Source organism: Gobio gobio (assembly GCF_949357685.1).
Source record: "Gobio gobio genome assembly, chromosome: 17".
NCBI classification, from domain to species: domain Eukaryota; kingdom Metazoa; phylum Chordata; class Actinopteri; order Cypriniformes; family Gobionidae; genus Gobio; species Gobio gobio.
The window spans coordinates 41,905,991-41,928,543 of NC_137110.1; the positions used below are offsets into that span (position 1 = coordinate 41,905,991).

The window sequence follows — 22,553 nt, forward strand, 5'->3', positions numbered from 1 at the left end:
GATAACCGTATTATTCCTTGGCCAACCGAAATGTTAAAGTAGCATATGAGAAATATACAACACAGATAATAATAGCTACTAATGCTATGTTCAGACTGCAGGCAAATTGGATTTTATTTTCAAATCAGATCTATCTGCACTATTACTATTAGTGATCAGATAAGATTTGTGTGTCTAGACATAACTAACCTATCTGCATGGGTTGCGTTGGTAACGACGGGGCGTACCCACGCGTATGACGATGCCTGTTTTCCAAAAACGTCTGCAGGATAAATGGAGGTGCTTTGTCTCGCTCTCTAAATACGCGCCAAGTCAAGTCACGGTATAGAACTCCCCATCCATCGCACAAGACATTCAGCGACGTCTGGAGCAGACTGGTATATATATTGTGATGTTTTGTGCTGTAGAGGGTGCGGTTTTTCTGTCACTGGTTTAACGTTAGACGTTATCATTGTGTGTGCGTGTGCGTGTGTGTCGCGTTAAAAAGCTACTTTCACAGTCAGTCCAAATCCGATTATTTGATGATTTATTCAGATCTAAAATTATTTATTGTCCACATTGTGTGTCGCAACTGTTCAAATCCAAATTTGTGTGTATGTTTAATCTCCCGGAATATCTGTAACGTTATTGGTTTCTATGGCGATGACGTTGCGTTGGTAGATATAAGCCAAAAACAATAACCGTAACATGGAGGGGGTTTGCAATACAGATGTTTATCTTATTTACAACACGACAATGTGTTGCCGTCGTGCTGGACTAATGCGTCTTATTATGAATCAAGGGAATAAACGTTGGAGGCTGATAACGTTATGCGTGGCGCTAGTTAGTTTTAGGTTGCTAGGCTGCTAAAGGGGCCGTCTGCAAATTCCACACGCAGTCCAAAAATATAAACGTCTATTCATTCATTCATTCTTTCAAATGAACGATATCGTAAATGGCTAGTGGGCAGACCGACTTACTGTATATGAGCTTCTGCCAATATCTCACAAAATTATTTTTTAATTACTGTAACTCACCAAATGTGTTCCCTAGTGACCAGACTGGGTTACTACAGGTGACATATTTTCAATACCTCCCTTAGCTTGATGTATGTACAGCACACAGTTATTTTAAGTAAATAAAATACTGTAATTCACCTAAAGGTTTGTTTTTTTCATGTTCTAATGGTTGTAGTATATTCCTAGTGACCAGACTGACTTAATACAAGTGAAATTTTGCATTATTCACCAAAGCCCTTTTGGTGAATTACAGTATTTTTTTCTAAACATTATTGTGTACTGTACATACATTAAGGGAGGCGTTGGCAAAATTTCACATGTAGTAAGTCAGTCTGGCCACTAGGAATGTACTACAACGGTTGGAACATGAAAAAAAAACTTTAGGCGAATTACAGTATTTGTTCCTGAAAATAATAGTTTACTGTATATATTAAGGGGGTATTGGCAAAATCTCACCTGTAGTAAGTCATTTTGGTCACTAGGAATGCACTACAACCGCTGGAATATGAAAAGAAACCCTTTTGGTGAATTACAGTAATTACATTCTAAAAAAAAAAATTATTTACTTTACACACGGGAGGTATTGGAAAATTTTCACCTGTAGTAAGTTGGTCACTAGAAGCATCGAACCTAAGACTCATTTTACAGCGCTCTTCAAGCCATGCTGTCGTCTCGGCCAGTTTCAGAACATTTCTCAGTTACATTGGCAATTTCTGCTCTTCCGGCACATTTCTGAAGCGACTATCAGCATGTTTCCTATAACAACATCTGACATTTTATGTGGCGTGAAAAAGACATATAAATCACATGTAATCTGATCAGAGCAGGCAGACTGAAATGGATTTCCAGAAATGCAAATTTAAATTTGAATTTCAAACCACATATGAATGTAGCTCAAAAAGAATTTGTAAAAATTGCATTTAATGTGATATTTTTGCTGTCACACGCATCTGTAAAAATCTGATTGGAATCGCATTTAAACCACCTCAAAATGTGATTTGGAAACATCTGATTTCATGTTTTGTTTTTTGTTGTCATGACTTTCAAAAACCGATCTGGATAAAATTTGGATATGCAAAAAAAAAAAAAATCTGATTTTTGATGACAATCCAAACATAACCTTACATTTTGAACAAAGCTCCACCCTCCCCCTTGATTATGTTTCACGTGCATCTATTGTCATGGGGACTTTAAGGGAACAGATGAGAATTGTTTGTTCTTGGGCTCCATGGCCACCTAGCCGGTTAACAATAGTATATACAGACTTAATTAGGGTACAGATATGACATAGTAGACGGAGAGTGCCCGGGTCAGTTTGCACAGCTTATGTAGAGACGGAAACAAAGAACGAGAGGGCTTTTAGAGAAGTAGATTTGGCTGTTGGTATCCTTTGAGTGTAACTTAATATGCACAAAGCACAAAAACAAGCAATCGTACACAGAGAAGACAAAATGGTTAAAAAAAAGGCAGGGAAATCTGTGGATAAATAAAGTATATTTTTTTAATTATTTTTGAACATTGACCGCAAATCAAAATCCATTCAAATTTAAAGCACTTAAAATGAACAATGCTATTGACTCATTGTTTTCGCTCGTGTTGTGAACAGACATTTAGCCTTGGGGGTTTGGTTTTGATAGCAACTGCTTTAGCCATAGTGTCCTGTCAAAGTTCACCATTGTTGGATAAAAACATTTTAAGTTCACACTCCTCTTTCCCTTTACCATCTGTGATGCAAACCTCACCAAATTCTAAGATGTAATTCACCAATGCAGGGTTAAATATTAATGGCTGTGGATGACTGGACGAGTGTTGGCATGTTCGTGTGTCTTTTGCAGGAAACAAAAAGCAGTGGGATGTAACTAGGCCTGTTTGTTCAGTGCACTGTGGTCATCCATAATTGACATTCAAATAATTGGGCTTAACCCCTTTGTTGCCAACAACAAACCATGTTACCATGGCATGAGCTTGCTCTTTAAATAGCGATGATATCTTCACAGGGAACATTCACAAGATTTCTCAACCGAACTTGACATCGGCCAGAGGAAAATTCCACAATGGTAGGACATTTTAAAAGATTTGTTTGTCTGATGCTTTATTTGTTATAGTGAATGATTGTTCTTAACTTTTAATGAATGGTCTTCGTCTTCATGAATACTTTTGTCAGCAATAAGGGTAAACGTACCTTTTAAGATCACCAATATTTCACTAATATTCAATAGCTCACTAATATTTAATGTTATTTTAAATGACAAAAGCATTTCAATTGTACAAATTGTACACGTGTACATCATTAAATGCAAAAAGTCTTGCTGTGCTTAATGGGTACATGTTTGCACCCTTTAAGCACACCCTTGTTGCCATTAAGCTCACATCATGTTTATTTAACAAAATTCTTGTTTATTTTAACTAATATTTAAACACCCATCAGTTAATATTTAAAGTCTGTTTATGAAGTATTTACAAAGACTTTTAAGGGATAGTTCACCCAAAAATAAAAATTCGCCCATGATTTACTCACCCTCAGGTCATCCTAGGTGTATATGACATTCTTCTTTCAGACGAATAAAATCGGAGTTAAAAAAAAGTCCTGGCTAATCCAAGCTTTATAATGGCAGTGCTCTGTTTTTGAAGTCCATTAAAAATGCATCTGTCCGTCAGCTCCAGCTCCAGCTCCACACGGCTCTGTGGGGTTAATAAAGGCCTTCTGAAGCGAATCGATGCGTTTTTGTAAGAAAAATATCCATATTTAAAAAGTAAAGTTCCTGCCAATTGTCTGAAAGAAGAATGTCATGTACACCTAGGATGACCTGGGTGAACTATCCCTTTAATGTGGATGAGCTTAATTGGAACAGCAACATTTTTATAGTTAATAAATATTATTAAATTAAATTTAAAAGGACAATTTTGCTAAATAAATAATGTAGGTCATGTATTAAGTTCATACATATTTTAATAGGAACAGCTATTATTGAAAATAACTATGAAATTATACTTTTTCTTATTGATGTCACATTGAAGCTGTGATTTTCATAATATGAAGTCTTCAAAAAATACAGCGGTGTAAAACCACAGAACATCAACACATTTAAAATATAAGGGATTTATAAGTACAAGCCAGTAATGCCTGTGAAGTAATATATTAGTGTAGCACACAATCTATACAGCTAGTAAGCTTACAATGTTCTGTAGCATCTGTGCTATGTTGCTAAAACTATCTTTTGGATCTAACTGTAATTATTTCCCACATCCAGGTTATAATATGCAAAAGTCTAAACATTAATCTCTTAATTTTGCAGTAAGAAGTTATACTTATCCTAAATAAAGGGTTAAACATCTATTTGGTGTGAGTTTTCAGACAGCTTTCAAAATGGCCGCCAGGCAGTGTGAATACATGAATACCCATATCACAGTGTGCAATGGTCTGATTATCTTGAAATTACAGGAGGTATATAGTAACAAACACATCAGTTGGTTAAGACATCAAGTCGGATGATACATCATTTTTTTATTTTTATAATCTGAGCTCAAAGATAGTAGTGTGCTTAATGGGTACTTGAGCTTAATAGGTACGTTTACCCTAATTTGTTCATTTTATTTTTGTCTTGATAATGGTTTTTGGTTTTAGTTTTGTGTTTATAAAAATGAAAAGAAGAAGATATTTTTTTCCAAAAGAGAGGTATGTGGCCTTTACTTTTAGCAGTTTTAATAATGCCTCTCATTTACGCCCTATAGCGTGAGTGCATCTCAGTTCATGTCGGCCAGGCAGGTGTGCAAATGGGTAATGCATGCTGGGAGTTGTATTGCCTAGAGCATGGGATCCAGCCAGATGGTCAGATGCCCAGTGACAAAACCATTGGAGGGGGAGATGACTCCTTCAACACCTTCTTCAGTGAGACTGGAGCTGGAAAACACGTCCCAAGAGCAGTCTTTGTCGACCTGGAGCCCACTGTCATCGGTAATGAAACTGACTCACTTTGTATCATTTAATTTTTTACTGAAGAAGACTGTAGAAGACTTAGATTTTTCCTCAATTTAGTGAACTTGTACTCGGTTATAACATATAAAGTGTAATCTGATGATGACCAAATTATGTTATTTAAAATGATAATAAAACACAAATTGATTTTCCAGATGAGGTGCGCACAGGTACCTACCGCCAGTTGTTCCATCCCGAACAACTGATAACTGGTAAAGAAGATGCTGCCAACAACTACGCTCGTGGGCACTACACCATTGGCAAGGAGATCATTGACCTAGTGCTGGACAGGACTCGCAAACTGGTAAGAACTGGCTTTATCTAGGGGGCCTTATGGCCATTACATACCCCGCAAGAACAGAGAAAAAAGTTCTCACTCCCAGGGCTGTCATTTTGTTCTCGCAGCCCTGGTTTGGGAGTTCTCGCAGCCTGTTCTCGACACATCATCTGAGCAGAACTTTTTTCTAGTGGGTGTCTGAGAACTATTGTGTGATTGGTCAGAAATTTAAAGTAATGCGGAGAAATGGAAATGTTCGCCACCTGCTTTTCTGGTGAAGTATGGAATGTCCTGGCCAGAACGAGCTTTGTTCTTGCCACCTCGAGAAAACGAACAGATTTCTTTGTTCTTGCGGAGTATCTTCAATAGAACAGCAGACAAATCCTGACAAGTGATTCTAGGAATAACTCATGATTTAATCCTGCAGGCTGATCAGTGCACTGGGCTCCAGGGCTTCCTGATCTTCCACAGTTTTGGTGGTGGCACCGGCTCTGGGTTCACCTCCCTCCTAATGGAGCGGCTCTCTGTCGACTACGGAAAGAAGTCGAAACTGGAATTTGCCATTTATCCAGCTCCTCAAGTGTCCACAGCGGTGGTTGAGCCCTACAACTCCATCCTTACCACCCACACCACCCTCGAGCACTCCGACTGTGCCTTCATGGTGGACAACGAGGCCATCTACGATATCTGCCGTAGAAACCTCGACATTGAGCGTCCCACCTACACTAACCTCAACAGGCTGATCGGGCAGATCGTTTCCTCCATCACAGCATCCCTGCGTTTCGATGGAGCCCTAAATGTCGATCTGACCGAGTTCCAAACTAATCTGGTGCCCTATCCACGTATCCACTTCCCGCTGGCCACCTACGCCCCAGTGATCTCTGCAGAGAAGGCCTACCACGAGCAGTTGTCCGTTGCAGAAATCACCAACGCTTGCTTTGAGCCAGCCAATCAGATGGTGAAATGCGACCCTCGTCACGGCAAGTACATGGCTTGCTGTCTGCTGTACCGTGGAGATGTTGTACCCAAAGATGTCAACTCTGCCATCGCCACCATTAAAACCAAGCGCACCATCCAGTTTGTGGACTGGTGTCCCACTGGATTCAAGGTTGGCATCAACTACCAGCCCCCGACCGTGGTTCCTGGAGGAGACCTGGCTAAGGTGCAGAGGGCCGTGTGCATGCTGAGCAACACTACAGCCATTGCTGAAGCCTGGGCTCGTCTGGATCACAAGTTCGATCTGATGTACGCCAAGAGAGCTTTTGTTCATTGGTATGTGGGTGAGGGTATGGAGGAGGGCGAGTTCTCAGAGGCCAGAGAAGACATGGCTGCCCTGGAGAAGGATTATGAAGAGGTGGGCACAGACAGCGTCGCAGAAGAGGGAGAAGAAGAGGAGTATTAAAGGAATCTCTGATCTCGTTAAGAAACGTCACAAATCTTCATTGCTTTCGAAAAGTTTTTTCACTTTAACAAAATATTGTTTTTATGTTCATTTGAAAGCTGTATTTGACATGTAGATTGTGTGCCTTTTAAAAAATAAATTAATAAATGACTAATTATCCTGATATTGGTTATTCATTAAAGGTCTGTTTTGTTTGTCTGTAATCAACCTCCAAGCTCATGTGACAGACCATAAGGTTAAGGTGATATCTTCTGAAGACTCATATTGACATTTTTAGTTGTTTGTCATACAAAAAAAAACAAAAGGTTGAGAATTGTTACAACGCTAACCATTACAGTGCTAACTGCTTTTGTTGATTTAGGTGCTCTGGGGTAAGAATAAAAGATTGGGCGGTACTGTGCCACCTGAAGCCTGCTTGTGTAATGTCTTTGTAATTTGATTGCCTGAGGACTAAGGAAATGCAAATGGAGAACACATTGAAAGGGTGCCATGGAAGCAATCCACAACAGTGATACACAATTTGCATGACTTAAAATCATGAGTCATTCATGACTCAGATGGCCTTGCACGACCTGAAGGTTAAAATCCTGTTATATCAAATATTAAAAGTTTCAAGTTTAGTTTATTTATATATTAAAACAGCAGCAGCTGACCAATGCACTTTACAACAACGGATAAAATAAATAAAGGCAAAGGAAATGGAAAGATAAATTCACACATAAAATCAGATAATTATATCAAAATAAACTTCCCAAATAAAATATAACAGAAAAATGAAAGCAAAATTGCCAACAGAAGTCAGATGCAAAAATGAATCATCAAGGGACATTAAAAGCAATAGAAAATGAGTTTTAAGTAAAGATTTAAAACTCTGCAATGTAGGTGCAGACCTAATGTGAACTGCCTGTTCCAGAGTTTAGGGAAAAGGCACATTCTCCACGGTTTAATTTGGCTCTGGAAACTGAGCAATCTATGACTACCGGATCTAAGAGCTCGAGAAAGGTTATGTAAAGATAAAAGTTCAGAAAGATATGAATGGGCCAAGTTGTTTAGAGACTTGAAACCAAAAACTAGGGTTTTAAACTCCACTCTAAACCGCACATGCAGCCAATGCAATGAGGCTAACACGGGAGTAATATGAGAGAATTTACGGAGGCCCATTAAGAGTCTTGCTGACTCATTTTGAACCAACTGGAGACGGGCCAAAGAAGTAGTGTTCGTTCCACAGTACAGTGAGTTACAATAGTCTAAACGTGATGATACAAAAACATGAATTACTCTTTCAAAGTCTTGAAAAGAGAGAAAAGGCTTGATTTTAGAAAGAAGACGGAGATGAAAGAAACAGATTTTAACCACTTGTTTATCAAGTGTCAGCTCGCTGTCAAGCTAGTTTTTAAAAAGAGTTTTGTCTTGAGATGTGACGTGATGATACAATCCTGCATACAATCCAGCAGAGGGCCCAGGAATTTGTTACCTGAGCGGTTAAGGGGTAAATCATCAGCATAGCAATGAAAAGACACACTATGCTTTTTGAAAATAGAGCCCAAAGGGAGCATATAAAGAGAGAAAAAGATAGCTTTAAATAAGTTCTGAACCAGCTAAAACCGGTTCCTGTTATGGCCACATAAGTGCAGAGACGGGCAATGAGAATATTGTGATCGATCATGTCGAATGCAGCAGTAAGATCTAACAGCACAAATATTACACTGTCACCCAGGTCAGTCACCATAAAGATATCATTCAGAACCTTTAACAAAGCCGCCTCAGTGCTGTGGAATGTTCTGAAGCCTGATGTTTCATAGAGTTCTGTAGCAGAAAAAAGTTGAATTGGACTTGAACAACATGTCAGTTGTTGAGATGTTTAAAACTGCCTTCTAATAACATAAACGTCACTTTAAGATCATTTCGACAATGGCCTGCCATAGCACAACACTCAAATGGCAGCTTCTTCAGATCCGCCATCAGTGACAGTGACACTAATATCTGATTGCATTCAGTATTTGCTCTGCAGTAAATCACTGAGCCATTTCAAGATTTGCTGATGATACTTCCTATTTTGATTTCTGACAGTAACTATGAGCGAAACGTCACTTCATCATTGTTTATCAGACATCGTCACCTTGTGGAATAAAGGTCTATTGCACCTATTCTGTTCTAAAAGATTACATTTTTGTTGTGCAGAAAAAAATATACGTAGTGGCCTTATGAAATTTTTACCAAAAATGTATGGAAAAAGAAAAACGTCTTTTTTTTCTTTTCTTGTTATATTGTTTATTATTAATTTATTGAGGAATGCTAAGAAGGTTGATGTCTAACTTTAAAAAATGAATGAGGAGGAGGGTAGTGAATGAAGTCCCGGGTCGATACAGACCTGAGGTATGCATTTAAGGGTTAAAAGCATAGACTGTAAAAAAATATGGACGTAGTGTCCGTGACGTCAGCCGATTCTGAAGAGCAGTTTTGAAACGTAAAGTAGGGACGAGCTGTGTCACTCCTGGAACAGAAAATGGGCGAAGAGGCAGAACGTGGATGGAGCTGAGGTGACATGAAGACTAACAGACAGCAGACAAACGGCTATCCACCTGTCACTCAAAAAAATTCACCCCCCTCACAGTTGTCATAAAGGGCACAATTAGATATATAAATCAAAACCACAATTTGTACCAGGCTGTAAACATGTTTTTTTTTCTGCTGTAAAGTTGGGCATTTTAAAATGGGGCTCAATGAGATTCTGCTCCCTTTTGGAGCCCTCTAGCGGCCAGTCAATAAATTGCAGTTTAAATCACTTCCGTATTGGCTTCAAGAGAAACTGGGGGAGGTTGCCACTTGGTTAAAAGTAAATCTTCAGGCAAAGCCAAGCGGCAACCTTCCGCAGTTTCTCTTGAAGCCAATACAGAAGTGACATAAACTGCAATTCATTATCTGGCCGCTACGGACAGGCTCCAGAAGGGAGCAGAATCTCATTGAGCCCCATGTTAAAATGTCCAACTTTACAGCAGAATAAAACATGTTTACAGTCTGGTACAAATTGTGGTTTTGGTCTATACGGCTTATTTTGCCCTTCATGACAACTGTGAGGGGGGTGATTTTTTTTTTTTTACAACTCATTCGTTTACATTGTATAAAGCATTAAAGTTCAGCATAAGGGCGTGGCCACTTCGAGTGACAGGTGGATAGCCATTTATCTGCTGTCTGTTAGTCATCGCGTCGCTTCAGCTCCGCCCACATCCCGCCTTTTTGCCCATTTACTGTTATCCGGTAGTGACGCGCGATGACGCACTGCCAAGATGGCAACGGCCATCTCGTCCATACTTTACGCTTGAAAACTGCTCATCAGAATCCTATGGGTGACGTCATGGAAACTACGTCCATATTTTTTTACAGTCTATGGGCAAAGCCCCAAACACTTTAAAGGTGAACAGTGTAAATTTTTGCAGCATCTAGCGGTGAGGTTGTGAATTGCAAACAGCCACCACTCACCCCTCCCTTTCGAAGCACACAGAGAAGCTACAGCGGCCGACACAGGACAAAAATGTCATCGTCTGAGAGAGCAGAGAGTAGCACTCTGTAGAGCAGTTTGTCCGTTAAGGGCTACTCACTCTAAAAAAAAAAAGGCTCGTAATCATAGGGGAACCTTTTTTAGTGCTATATAGCACCAATTTTGGTGCTTCAGTGGTTCTTCAGCGGTTCTCCAGAGGTGCTATATAGCACCTTAGTCAAAGAACCGGTGAAGAACCTCTGAAGAACCGCTGAAGAACCTCTGAAGAACCGCTGAAGAACCACTGAAGCACCAAAATTGGTGCTATATAGCACTAAAAAAGGTTCCCCTATGATTACGAGCCAAGAACCATTTTTGGTGCAATATAGAACCTTTTTTTTTTTAGAGATGACGGTGGAAAATGGCTATTTCATTGTAAGGGGACCTGCAGTGTATGTAGACAGGTGTATTCTAAGGTAATAAAAACATAGTTCATTATGTAAGGTCTTATACACCACTGAAAACATAGTAATGAATATTGCATTTCTGTCAATAGATCCTCATAAATATTACACACACCCTAAAAAAAAGGTTCTATATGGCACCAGAAATGGTTCTTGGCTCGTAATCATAGGGGAACCTTTTTAAGTGCTATATTGCACCAATTTTGGTGCTTCAGAGGTTCTTCACTGGTTCTTTGACTAAGGTGCTATATAGCACCGCTACCATATACATAACATGTTAAGATATGGTGCTATACTGTAGCACCTAAAGTGGTTCCTCTATAATTACGATGAAGAATCATTTTTGGCGCCATAAAGAAACTTTTTTTTTAGAGTGCACTGCACCTTTAACTGTATACATATATATATATATATACATATATATATATATATATATATATATATATATACATATATATATATATACATATATATACATATATATATATATACATATATATATATATATACATATATATATATATACATATATATACATATACATATATATACATATATATATATATACATATATATACATATATATATATATACATATATATACATACATATATATATACATATATATACATACATATATATACATATATATATATACATATATATATATATATACATATATATATATATATATATATATATATATATATATATATATATATATATATATATATATATATATATATATATATATATATATATATATATATAAAAACTTAATCGGTAAAAATGAAACATAAGCTTTCTGTCTAACAGTGTAGTGTGAGTTGCGCTTCATCCTACTTCAAGAGGTTTTTTTCAGTGTGAGGAGAGATTGCAAATGGTTCCACACATAGAAAGGTAAATTCCACAAACAATGGTCTAATTTACATTGAAGATGTCTATTTGGATGCAAATCTAGCCCTTAACAGCTCGCTATACATACAGCTCCCTTCATTTAACTTTTTAAAATAAATCTGCTCCCACCCCATCTGACGCAGGAGAAGTATAGACACTTTCCCCTAAAACAGATGACTTTTATGGTCACATTTGAGAGCATAATAGTAAGATAATTTCTCTCATAAGCTGACACAAATGCACTGCCCTCCACATAAAAACACCAACAGCCCTACCAGGCATTCCAGACATTAATCCACTGAGTCCTTCTCTAAACATTTGGGCTTATCCAAACCACAAAACCTTGTGCCGGGAAAGAGTGAGAAAGCATTATTACAGTCAATGTGTTTGATGTGAACACGTACAATATTATATTCTGGTTGAAGGAATAGGTCATCCAAAAAATGAAAATTCTGTCATCATTTACTCACCCTCAAGTTGTTTCAAACCTATATGAATCTATTTCTTCTGCTGAACATAAAAGAAGATATTTTGAAGAATGTCGGCAACCAAACAGTTGGGCCCATTGACTTATGTTTTTCCATACCATGGAAGTCAATGGGCACATCAACTGTTTGGTTACCGACATTCTTCAAAATATCTTCTTTTGTGTTCAGAAGAAGAAATTCATATAGGTTTAGAAAAACTTAGTAAGCTAAATGATGACAGAATTTTCATTTTTGGGTGAACTATCCCTTTAAGAGCACGTCTGGGCTTCCTGCAGATCTGCCAAAGTTCATGACACTGCAGATATATGAAGTTGCATTAATGTGAAAAGTACCCTGGGCAAAAGTGAAAATGTTTTCAGACCAGATCAAATATGTTCTGGTCTTCTGTAACAAATGCCCTTTAAAACTCTATTCGTCCTTTAGGTGTCATTTAAAAAAGTCTATTATTATTTTGGAAAGCAACATTGAAAAAAAAAAATGATTATGAAAAAAACAACAATGTAAATGCACCAAGTTGACATAATGAAATGTTTTTAATAATAATCTTTCTTTCAAATTTCATATAACAAACAAAAGCCTAGCACACGAATCGACCAGGGGTTTTCAATCTTCAGTCTCATGCTAAAATGTAAAATGCAGCTATATATATTTTTTTCTGTTTAAAGACCCAATTTATACTGTGTAAAAATTACAGTTAACAATAATTAACAGTGTAATATAATATTGGGAAAATATTTAGTTATGTTAAATTTACATGTAATGTACAGTTTGTTTATTTCTTCATGTATTCATTACATTTTAAATAATACATATTTGTAATCTATTAATTTAGTTTAATCTAACATTCCCCATTCACTTGCATTATATTAACTGGCAAATATTGTTTAAAAAAATAACCCTTTTGTGTTCCATGGATGAAAAAATATCATAAAGGTTTAGGACAATGAGAGAGTCAAATAAAGGTGAAACCTTTCTTTGAGTCAACTATTGAAAAAACAAAACAACCTATAATAGCCTAAGTACAAATAAAGAGCAGGTCAAATAAACATTTGTGGAAATGTCTAAGCTTTTCTTAAAACCCAAGTCTGAAACCTGAATGAAATCAACACTTGTCTTTGTCTGGTGTTGTGATGAGTTTTTTTGTAATGGCGGATCTTATTCAAATATATATATCACAAAAACGACCTCTCGCGTAGTGTAGCGTGGGTTTTTGTTTTGTTTATTATAAATTAAAAAATTTTTTTTACACATTTTAATTTGACTTACTGGGCACTTTCCATTCTCCCCCAATCATTTTCTGACTGAATGGGTCGTTCATATGAAATCCCGCCCAAAAGTTCCCTCCTTTCTCTCGCTCGTGACCGCGCTAACTGTCGCTCCCGCCAGAGACAGTCCAGAGAGCCCCGCCTTTCCTCCATCCGGTCGCGCGCCGCTATATAACCGTCCCCTGGCCCCTTCCGCGGCAATTCTGCCTTCATTTTCCGAATCCTTAACGTCGGTCCGAAGGAAACTCTGACAAAATGGTGTGTCCTATTTTCATGTTTATTTTCAGTATATACGGTAGATGATTATTTTCTCTCTCTATACAATGTTATTTTACAACCTGATGTTCGTGTTTAGTTATAAATGAATGAGTGTTATATTAAATTTGTAGTCATGTCTGTGTTAAAAGCATCAGATATATGTAAATTCGTTTAAGATTACGTGTTTAGTGAGGATTAAACGTATTTTGATGCATTGGGCGGCCGCGAGACAAATGCGCGCGCACGCGCAACAGCAGGAGCTTTAGGATGTCTGACGCACTTTCGAAAGGCACACAGAACAAAGAGAAAGGGGCAGAAACTAAACTGATATATGTATAAAATTGATAAACGCTCTGATAAGATGGATGTTACATGTACCGAATTGTATTACACGTTTAAATGCTTTAAATCTTAATCCTTTGTTCTTTGCGCCACAGGGTGGAGCAGACACGTCTGAATTTCAAATACGCGGATAAAGGTCTTCAGTTCAGTTTAGGCGCGATCAGATATCGCGCTTTTTTTTTCCTATTCATTTTGTCTCGTCAAAGCTGGGTCGTACACGTTGGGTGGGGGAAGGGACCAGCCCTGCCCTTCCCTTTGGGTCTCTTCCCCCACACAATACGAAGTCACACCCTGACTCATTTAATTCCGTAGTTCTGTTTCAGATGTATAAATGAGCACTACTTAACATTCAAAGATTCAGCATAAGAGTGCAAAATGTGTACATTTCACAGTCTGCAGAGATTTTAGGCTTAGTCAGCATTTAAGCCTGTATGCGCTCATGCAGATAAAATGTCTGAAACAGCTGCAGTGTGGCTGGTTGGGAGCTGGTAATGGATGGATATTGATCCACATGCAGGCCAATTGACCTTTGGAAACCGGTTATCTTGATCAATTATTGCTGTTACTAGGCACTGAGCATATTTCTTAACATTTTGAGCTAATAGGAAAGTCCTACCTATTATTTTTTTTACTGTTTGTAATGTTAAGAATGTTACAATGGGAACAACTTGTACTGCCCTGGCTTTGCATTTAAAAAGGCACCATTCAACAATTTTCCATATGAAAAGAGTGCACGGAGTAAACCTCCTACCCTATCAGTCTGTCCAATTTCCTGTCTGGGTGCAATGCAAAATTATATTTTGTTACTTCTGCTGTAATAAGGTCTATTTATGATACATTTAAATGTATTTGATATTTTCAAGTTATGTTAAACCATTTCTTATTTTCTCTCTTGCTCCAGCGTGAATGTATTTCCATGCACGTCGGCCAGGCCGGAGCCCAGATGGGCAATGCATGCTGGGAGTTGTATTGCCTAGAGCATGGGATCCAGCCAGATGGTCAGATGCCCAGTGACAAAACCATTGGAGGAGGAGATGACTCCTTCAACACCTTCTTCAGTGAGACTGGAGCTGGAAAACACGTCCCAAGAGCAGTCTTTGTCGACCTGGAGCCCACTGTCATCGGTAATTAACCTTTTTTTTTGTCTCTTTGCTATTGCTCTTTGAATTTTGTTCTTTAGGGCAACTTAAAGTATTTTGGTTTGCTTGCAGTTTTAAGAAGTTTGTTGTTTTTTCAGATGAGGTGCGCACAGGTACCTACCGTCAGCTGTTCCACCCTGAGCAGCTGATCACTGGAAAGGAAGATGCTGCCAACAACTACGCCCGTGGCCACTACACTATTGGCAAGGAGATCATTGACCTGGTGCTGGACAGGACTCGCAAACTGGTAAGACGCCTATACTGCCACCACCTTGCCTATAAACTGTAGATGTTAGTCAGTCCCTCCAGGATTTTGTGATTCTGCAATCGCAGAATGTAATGCAAACTGCATATTTCGGAAAATGATGTCAATGGTGGGGAAAGGGTTAAAAGGAAAGACATTCCAACACAAGGCCCATTTGAGCGAGGGACAGGGTAATATTTAATATTTTCAAATCATTCATTCATGACCTACAATTGTCTTATCTTTTCAACATGTCCTCTTCCAAAATGTGCAAGAGATGCATCTGCGCAATTGATCCAATGCCTTTTTTATATTTACTCCCGCGTTTCTGTGAACATTAAATTAATGTGACATTGCGGTTCTTCTCCATCATGAAAGTTTATTATTTCCATGCATTACGAAGCCATGTCAGACTACACTTTGCTTCCCAACCAATCATCGTTTGCCGTCTTTAACTACGTCTGATGTCGTCAAGAAGGCGGAACTAGCGACTGACTTCCGGAAACACGAGCGCAAACGAACAATGGTTATACTAGCTTAATGCTAATTCCAGTTCGCCTATATATATCTTTTTTCACTCTGTTGTGGTAGTCCCTCGAGGGAACATCATAAAGGTAGGATTATTGTTGCCATAGCTCCTCAAACCTTTCCTCCATTGCAGCACCAATACCATCGTCTCTTTCGTTTCTCCATGTTTGAAAGCTGTGTACAGAAGAGCTTCTTTGCTACTATCGGTCAACATCACAGATGTGACAGATCACGTCATGGAGGACAGAAAAAATTAAACCTGCCATTTAAACCCATTAAAGTATTTCTTTTGTGACATCTTGAAGCATTGTTCTCATCCAATATGACACTATACGAGCTGAAACGATTGATTCTTACGTTCCGATGCCCATTGCCGTTTACGAATCACCTTGTCACCCTACAAACGGACTGTGCCAAAAAACTGGCATTAAAGTGACCGCAGCTTAACCTGCTGCTCATTGCCGCTAGTGAATAAAATATCAGAATTTTATTACTTTAATGTTTTTTTTTCTCATCTAAATGTTCACCATTTTGCTTGCAGGCTGATCAGTGCACTGGGCTCCAGGGCTTCCTGATCTTCCACAGTTTTGGTGGTGGCACCGGCTCTGGGTTCACCTCCCTCCTAATGGAGCGGCTCTCTGTCGACTACGGAAAGAAGTCAAAACTTGAGTTTGCTGTCTATCCAGCTCCTCAAGTGTCCACAGCGGTGGTTGAGCCCTACAACTCCATCCTTACCACCCACACCACCCTCGAGCACTCCGACTGTGCCTTCATGGTGGACAATGAGGCCATCTACGATATCTGCCGTAGAAACCTCGACATTGAGCGTCCCACCTACACTAACCTCAACAGGCTGATCGGGCAGATCGTTTCCTCCATCACAGCATCCCTGCGTTTCGATGGAGCCCTAAATGTCGATCTGACCGAGTTCCAAACTAATCTGGTGCCCTATCCACGCATCCACTTCCCACTGGCCACCTACGCCCCAGTGATCTCTGCAGAGAAGGCCTACCACGAGCAGTTGTCCGTTGCTGACATCACCAATGCTTGCTTTGAGCCAGCCAATCAGATGGTGAAATGCGACCCTCGTCACGGCAAGTACATGGCTTGCTGTCTGCTGTACCGTGGAGATGTTGTACCCAAAGATGTCAACTCTGCCATCGCCACCATCAAGACAAAGCGCAGCATCCAGTTTGTGGACTGGTGTCCCACTGGATTCAAGGTTGGCATCAACTACCAGCCCCCGACCGTGGTTCCTGGAGGAGACCTGGCTAAGGTGCAGAGGGCCGTGTGCATGCTGAGCAACACTACAGCCATTGCTGAAGCCTGGGCTCGTCTGGATCACAAGTTCGATCTGATGTACGCCAAGAGAGCTTTTGTTCATTGGTATGTGGGTGAGGGTATGGAGGAGGGCGAGTTCTCAGAGGCCAGAGAAGACATGGCTGCCCTGGAGAAGGATTATGAAGAGGTGGGCACAGACAGCGTCGGTGAAGAGGATGAAGAAGGAGAGGAGTATTAAGTTGATGGCTTGCTGACCCTTGCACAACGTAGCAAGACAACTCACGCCTGACTTAATATGTAAAATGTTCTGTTATGAAACCACATTCCATGAAGTAAAAGTGTTCCTTTTAATCGGTCAACCTATTAAATAAAAATGAAATAAAAAATCACATCTGCTGTGATTTGGTCTTTTTTTTTGTCTCTAAAAGCTTTAGAATATGTTTGTATGACTTTCTTTGTGGCAGAAACAAAACAGACAAGGCGGGACACTGGGCCTTGCCAAAATTGGACGGTTTAAAGGAGATGACGAGGTAATTGTTATAATCTGTTAGCAACCATGTTATGCCTGCATTATTGTTGCTAAGAGAAAAGGGAAGGATGGTTTCACCGCTATTTAGAAATATGGCATCAGCAGTATTACCAGCACTACCCAGAATTTGTTTTAAAAATGCACACACAATAAACCTCTTTGGGAAGAAGCCTAATCTAGTTTTTCTTTAGCTAACTATCAATATAATACCCAACTGAAATCAATTTATATTATGAAACAATTTTTTTTCCAAATGTATACATTGGGGCAATTTTAATTGCAGTATAAGGCAAGGCAAGTCTATTTGTATAGCACATTTCATACACTGGCAATTCAAAGTGCTTTACACAGGAATTAAATTAAAATATTCGTCCGTGAATAAAATGATAAAATATATATAGTATAACCTGTATCTGGAGTGGAAGAAAATTGAGAGTCAGGTTTACGTTAAAAATATTTTAAGTAAAATATAAGTATATTTAAGTATAAGTAAAAAGTTTGCTTTTTTTTTTTTTTTAAATGGTGAATTAATCTAAACTGAAATACAAATTAATATGTGGTAGTCCATCCATTTTCCAAACAGCTTGTCCTGTGTATGTTAATTATGCTGAAGCTTTTTTTCTTCTTTAAATCAAAATTCTTAAATTAGAGCTTCTTTAAAGTCATATCTCTTCCTAAATGACATTTCTGCGCACACTTTGCAACCAATTTTCTGAGATAGACCTGGAAAAGTCTTTTAAAAGCTTTCAACCATTTATATTTTTCTGCAAAACTAATTTAAAGTTAAGCGGAATCCTTTAAATCAAAGGGTGTTCTAGATCATGAGAACTAGGTTCAGTGAAGTGACTCAAAAAGTTTGACTCGTACTGCCATTGAACCAAAATACATAATATTCTTGACATGGGCAAGCTAATCTTATTATCCAGTCTCCTGCTTTGGATATAGTTTACAGATTAAACATGCACTGGCGATGAATAGGGTTGTGTGTTTGTCTTGTGAAAGAGGAGAGCCGGATCTCTGCTGGGAACAAACAGCCACACATAAACCTTCAGTGGCCACACACAGCACTTAACATGAGCCTCTGTATGCACAACATACAAGCATTGCGTGTATACAATATAAGGGAGCAAAGAACGAGCAGAAAAATACCACTTTTTGTAAGCCCTTTTCCCCCCTGTACCTATTTGTCAAGTGGATAGTGTGCAGACATGGTTTACAGCGCGAGTGTACGGTGCAAAGCAGGCCTCTCTGCTCTGACTCCAGTTGGCACTGAGCTTATCTGCAAGAAAACAAGTGAAAGGACTGGTTATGCCAGTCACATGACTCCAGAAAGACGCTAAACAAGCCCTGAGGGCCAATGAAAAGCATGTGCAGTATGCATATATATACACACATAATGAATGAAATAAACTTAATGTCTAAAATGCTAAAGAGATAAAGTTATATTGTAAAATTAACAAATAATATTTTTTCAGACTCAGTTTATGTTTATAAAAAAAGGATTAAAAACAAGCAGCTTTGTCATATTTGTGTAGTAGAACTACCGGTGGAAATTAGGGCTGTGCGATATTGAAGAATAATGTGATATTCGATATGCGATATGATCTTGCTATAAGTGTGTAAAATCTATTTAAATTATATTAAAAAAATTTTTTTTTTAAACTGAGAATTATACCATTTATGTGTTTCACATTCTTTCTGGGAAAAGAAAGCATCGCTACAACTTCTGAAAGTGACCAGCAGTGTTTTAGCAAAAATTGATGTCACAAATCTGTCAATATAATTTTAACATCAATGTAAACAAACAAAACATGTAATGCCAATATTTAAATACCAAAAACTCTTTGCTTGACTTGGTAATATATAGTTGTATCAACCTAAAACTTACCATCAAAAACAAAGACACCTGAACTAGGGGTGGACGATTATTTTTGTTATTTTAATTTATCTTTGTAATTAAAAATAAGAACTAAAAACGGTAGTCTTCACATGAATTAAATATACACTGATACATAAAAGATACAAAGGTTATTCAGCCAAAAGCACAGAGTAATTTTCTCTTTTTCTTTTGTTGTTTGACGGACAGCGGCAGGTTTACTGTATGAGCAGGCTGTCACTTTAAGACCTAATGCACGATATTGACACGCATTCGGTTTCTTTCCCCAACTGATATCGTTCACTTAAAGCATAACTGACTGTGTTTACATGAATAATCATCAAGACAGCCATTTTGACATAACTGTGTGTGTATTTGACAGTTCAAGTGTGTAACAAGACACAAAAAAAAGAACGGCTTATGTGCACGTTTCGGTGTGTGTGTGTCAGACAGCGCGAGACTGCAAGGAGTTGTTTTTCACAAGTTATTCTGTTTAATACCACTTTTTTTTTTTTTATGACAAGCAAGTCACATAAGTAACCCAGTGTGCCCAGTCTATTCTCTGCTATATGTGTCGACCTAAAACGTACACTTTTCATAATGTTGATGTAGCCTATTAAAATCATTCCGATATTGAGTGCCCTTGCTATATGTACATTTGCGATATATTGTGCAGCACAACCTTATATTGTGGTTCTTAAAGCTACACTGTGTGATATTTTCCCCCATCTAGTGGTGAAAAGGTATATGACCATCCAGTGAATATTAGTTTCTCTTCCTCTCAATTACGATTTCGTTTTAACTCCTACGGTGGCCGATTTAGTCCAAGATTAATATGGCTTCCAGTTCGACCTCGTCCACATTCGACACGGTGCCATCGAGTGTTAAAACGCGAAAGGCGAAGCTTGAATTCACGGGTATGTCCCTCTTTGGCTAATGTACTTTCAAGATGGAGGGGCAACATGGCGACCCGCATTCAAACCCCTTACCCGTATGTATTTTCAATGGCATATTATAAACTTACGAGAATACTTTATTACTTGAAAGAAGTAAATATACATTAATGAGCACATATATTTTTGAAAGAACTAAGTGTTTTTAGCTAAGAATAAACTAAAAAAAGTTACACAGTGTAGCTTTAAATATGTCTAAGCATTACTTTTATCTGTCACATATTTTGATGTACCAGTTATAGTCATACCACAAAGGACAAGTTTAGTGCTGAAAATGAATACTTGGGGTTAGATGTTTGTTCAAATCCATAAACCTAAATTTGAGTGATAATTCATGGTGCTTGCTAAGGCAAGACTGTTACTTAGTGGTTTTAGGATAAAAGTAAAAAGGCTTAAGACATATTTAAACTTCCAAACTTTGTTCCACTTACAGTTTGACCCATTTCACACAAGTTGTTCAGTATTTCCTTTATTTTATAAAAACGTCAGGGCTTTACAAAAACACAGCTTCAGAAATCCCATTAAATCTCACCTCACACTTAATAAATATTGTAAATGTGACTCACAGGGGAAATCTCAGTATGATCTGTTGTTTCACTTAGAGGAGGCAGAGGTAAATCCCTCCTACCGATGGTAAATCCTGCCATTTATGGGCATTTTTGCACTACCCTGTATCTTCCCAATTACAATGCAGTATCATTCATCGTGCTTGATATTCATCATAGGGTATTTGTACTGGTTAGCCGGTATATTCAGAAAACAGCCCTACTGCTAACAGGGCAGTGTAATACTCTGCTCTGGATCAAATAACGCTTTTTTTTTTGCACTGAAACATACCATACATGGGTGCAACAATCTTTTTAAATATTCAGATCAATCTTTACAGTTTAAACTTCTAATGACAACTGTTGGATTCTTGATATTTTTGACCTTAGACCGGCTGTGACCCCATCTAACCCCACCCTATCGTACCGTGCTGCCCTCCACTAATCGCTGTCGTCGTCAGACCAGCCAAAGTCATCCATGGTGATGGCCATGTTCAGTTTGCGTCCCTCGCGGACACTGCAGGACTTGGAGGAATTCTTCTTTGCTTGCATGTTCAACTGCATCCCTGATTGGCGGACGAGGTTACCGCTGGGAATGTTCATATCCAGGTCAAACACGTCCCCGAATCCTAGCATGAGCTTCTGTAGGCTGGCCTGGCCCAGATCCCCGTTGTTGCAGGTGGATGAAATCTGACAGCTGACTTCCGAGCTATTGCTCTCCTCCATGTGAGCCTCATAGAAGGACTCGGCACTGAGAGTGGCCGCCATGGGGGAAATATGTGAAAACAGCTGCAAAAAACAACATCAAGTCAATTCAAAGTTTGTAGAATTAGAGGTAGAAATGTACTTGGACACTTAAATTTAGGTTAATGGGATACTGCAGTGCTCCTATTCTTTCAGATGTATGAATTTCCAAAAATTTTCCATGATAAGGATTTTGAAAAATACTTTTAGAGATACTCACCCACAAACAGTATTTCTAGCTGAAGACATACTTTTGAACAGATAATGTAATATTAATGAAGTAAAAGAGTACGATTTTCTTAGGGAGTACACTGTCATGACACTCCTAAGTACACTTTTAAAAGTCTTTTGTCTTGCTTTAAAGTAGCACACTTATTTTAATGGTGACTAACATACTAAAGCACATGTAAATTACATGATAATAATTTTAACTGTAATGTGGTATTATTACTTTTGAAGTTAATATATTTTAAATATACTAAATTACAGCTCCATCATTACTGTGCAATTACAAATATATTTAAATAAATGACATACAAGTTTCAACATATCTATATTTCAAAGACAGTAGAAGTAGAATTACATTTAATGTACCTAAATTAGATTAGTTCACCCCAAAATGAACATTTCCTGATAATTTACTCACCCCAATGCCCTCCAAGATGTTCATGTCTTTCTTTCTTCAGTCGAAAAGAAATGAAGTATTTTGAAGAAAACATTCCAGGGTTTTTCATCATATAATGCTTTTCAATTGCAACCAAAATGCTGAATCAATGCAGTTTCAAAGCGCTTCGATGGGCTCCAGAGGCTCTGCGTGATCCCAGATGAGGAATAGGGTCTTATCTAGCGAAATCACCGGTCATTTTCAA

General features: G+C 38.3%; 2 protein-coding genes across 5 annotated transcripts in view; one reads left to right on the forward strand and one right to left on the reverse strand.

The window, feature by feature from the left end:
- The first annotated feature begins 209 nt into the window (after positions 1 to 209).
- On the forward strand, positions 210 to 17,730 carry LOC307141511 (tubulin alpha chain-like). 2 transcript variants are annotated; one of them, XM_079841773.1, is made up of 5 exons: positions 210 to 377; positions 2,996 to 3,055; positions 4,731 to 4,953; positions 5,130 to 5,278; positions 5,679 to 7,406. In XM_079841773.1, the coding sequence occupies exons 2-5, from the start codon at positions 3,053 to 3,055 to the stop codon at positions 6,651 to 6,653; spliced, it is 1,350 nt and encodes a 449-aa protein (XP_079697899.1). In that variant the 5' UTR covers positions 210 to 377; positions 2,996 to 3,052; the 3' UTR covers positions 6,654 to 7,406. The 2 variants fall into 2 exon arrangements, with proteins under 2 accessions (XP_079697899.1, XP_079697898.1); XM_079841772.1 differs by lacking the exons at positions 210 to 377; positions 2,996 to 3,055; positions 4,731 to 4,953; positions 5,130 to 5,278; positions 5,679 to 7,406 and adding exons at positions 13,376 to 13,503; positions 14,747 to 14,969; positions 15,083 to 15,231; positions 16,298 to 17,730.
- An 85-nt stretch (positions 17,731 to 17,815) lies between these two features.
- The window catches only part of map3k20b (mitogen-activated protein kinase kinase kinase 20b), a 39,319-nt gene continuing 34,581 nt past the window's right edge, over positions 17,816 to 22,553 (reverse strand). Inside the window, exons 12-14 of one of the 3 annotated variants that reach the window (XR_013818358.1) lie at positions 21,368 to 21,729; positions 18,747 to 18,845; positions 18,088 to 18,586 (exon numbers count right to left, since the gene is read on the reverse strand). Coding sequence is in view for 2 of the 3 variants with exons in the window: in XM_079841771.1 (XP_079697897.1) it covers positions 21,382 to 21,729 (348 nt within the window). In the remaining variant the exon portion in view is untranslated. Of the gene's footprint in view, positions 18,846 to 19,225; positions 21,730 to 22,553 lie in introns of those variants that run through there. The other 2 variants (XM_079841771.1, XM_079841770.1) reach the window with 2 other exon arrangements.

What these genes read in the sequence shown, in the direction of transcription:
- LOC307141511 (XM_079841772.1), top strand. An exon ending in CCTGGAGCCCACTGTCATCG is followed by an intron (nt 14,970 to 15,082) that starts GTAATTAACCTT and finishes TTGTTTTTTCAG; the next exon opens with ATGAGGTGCGCACAGGTACC. An exon ending in TGGACAGGACTCGCAAACTG is followed by an intron (nt 15,232 to 16,297) that starts GTAAGACGCCTA and finishes TTTTGCTTGCAG; the next exon opens with GCTGATCAGTGCACTGGGCT.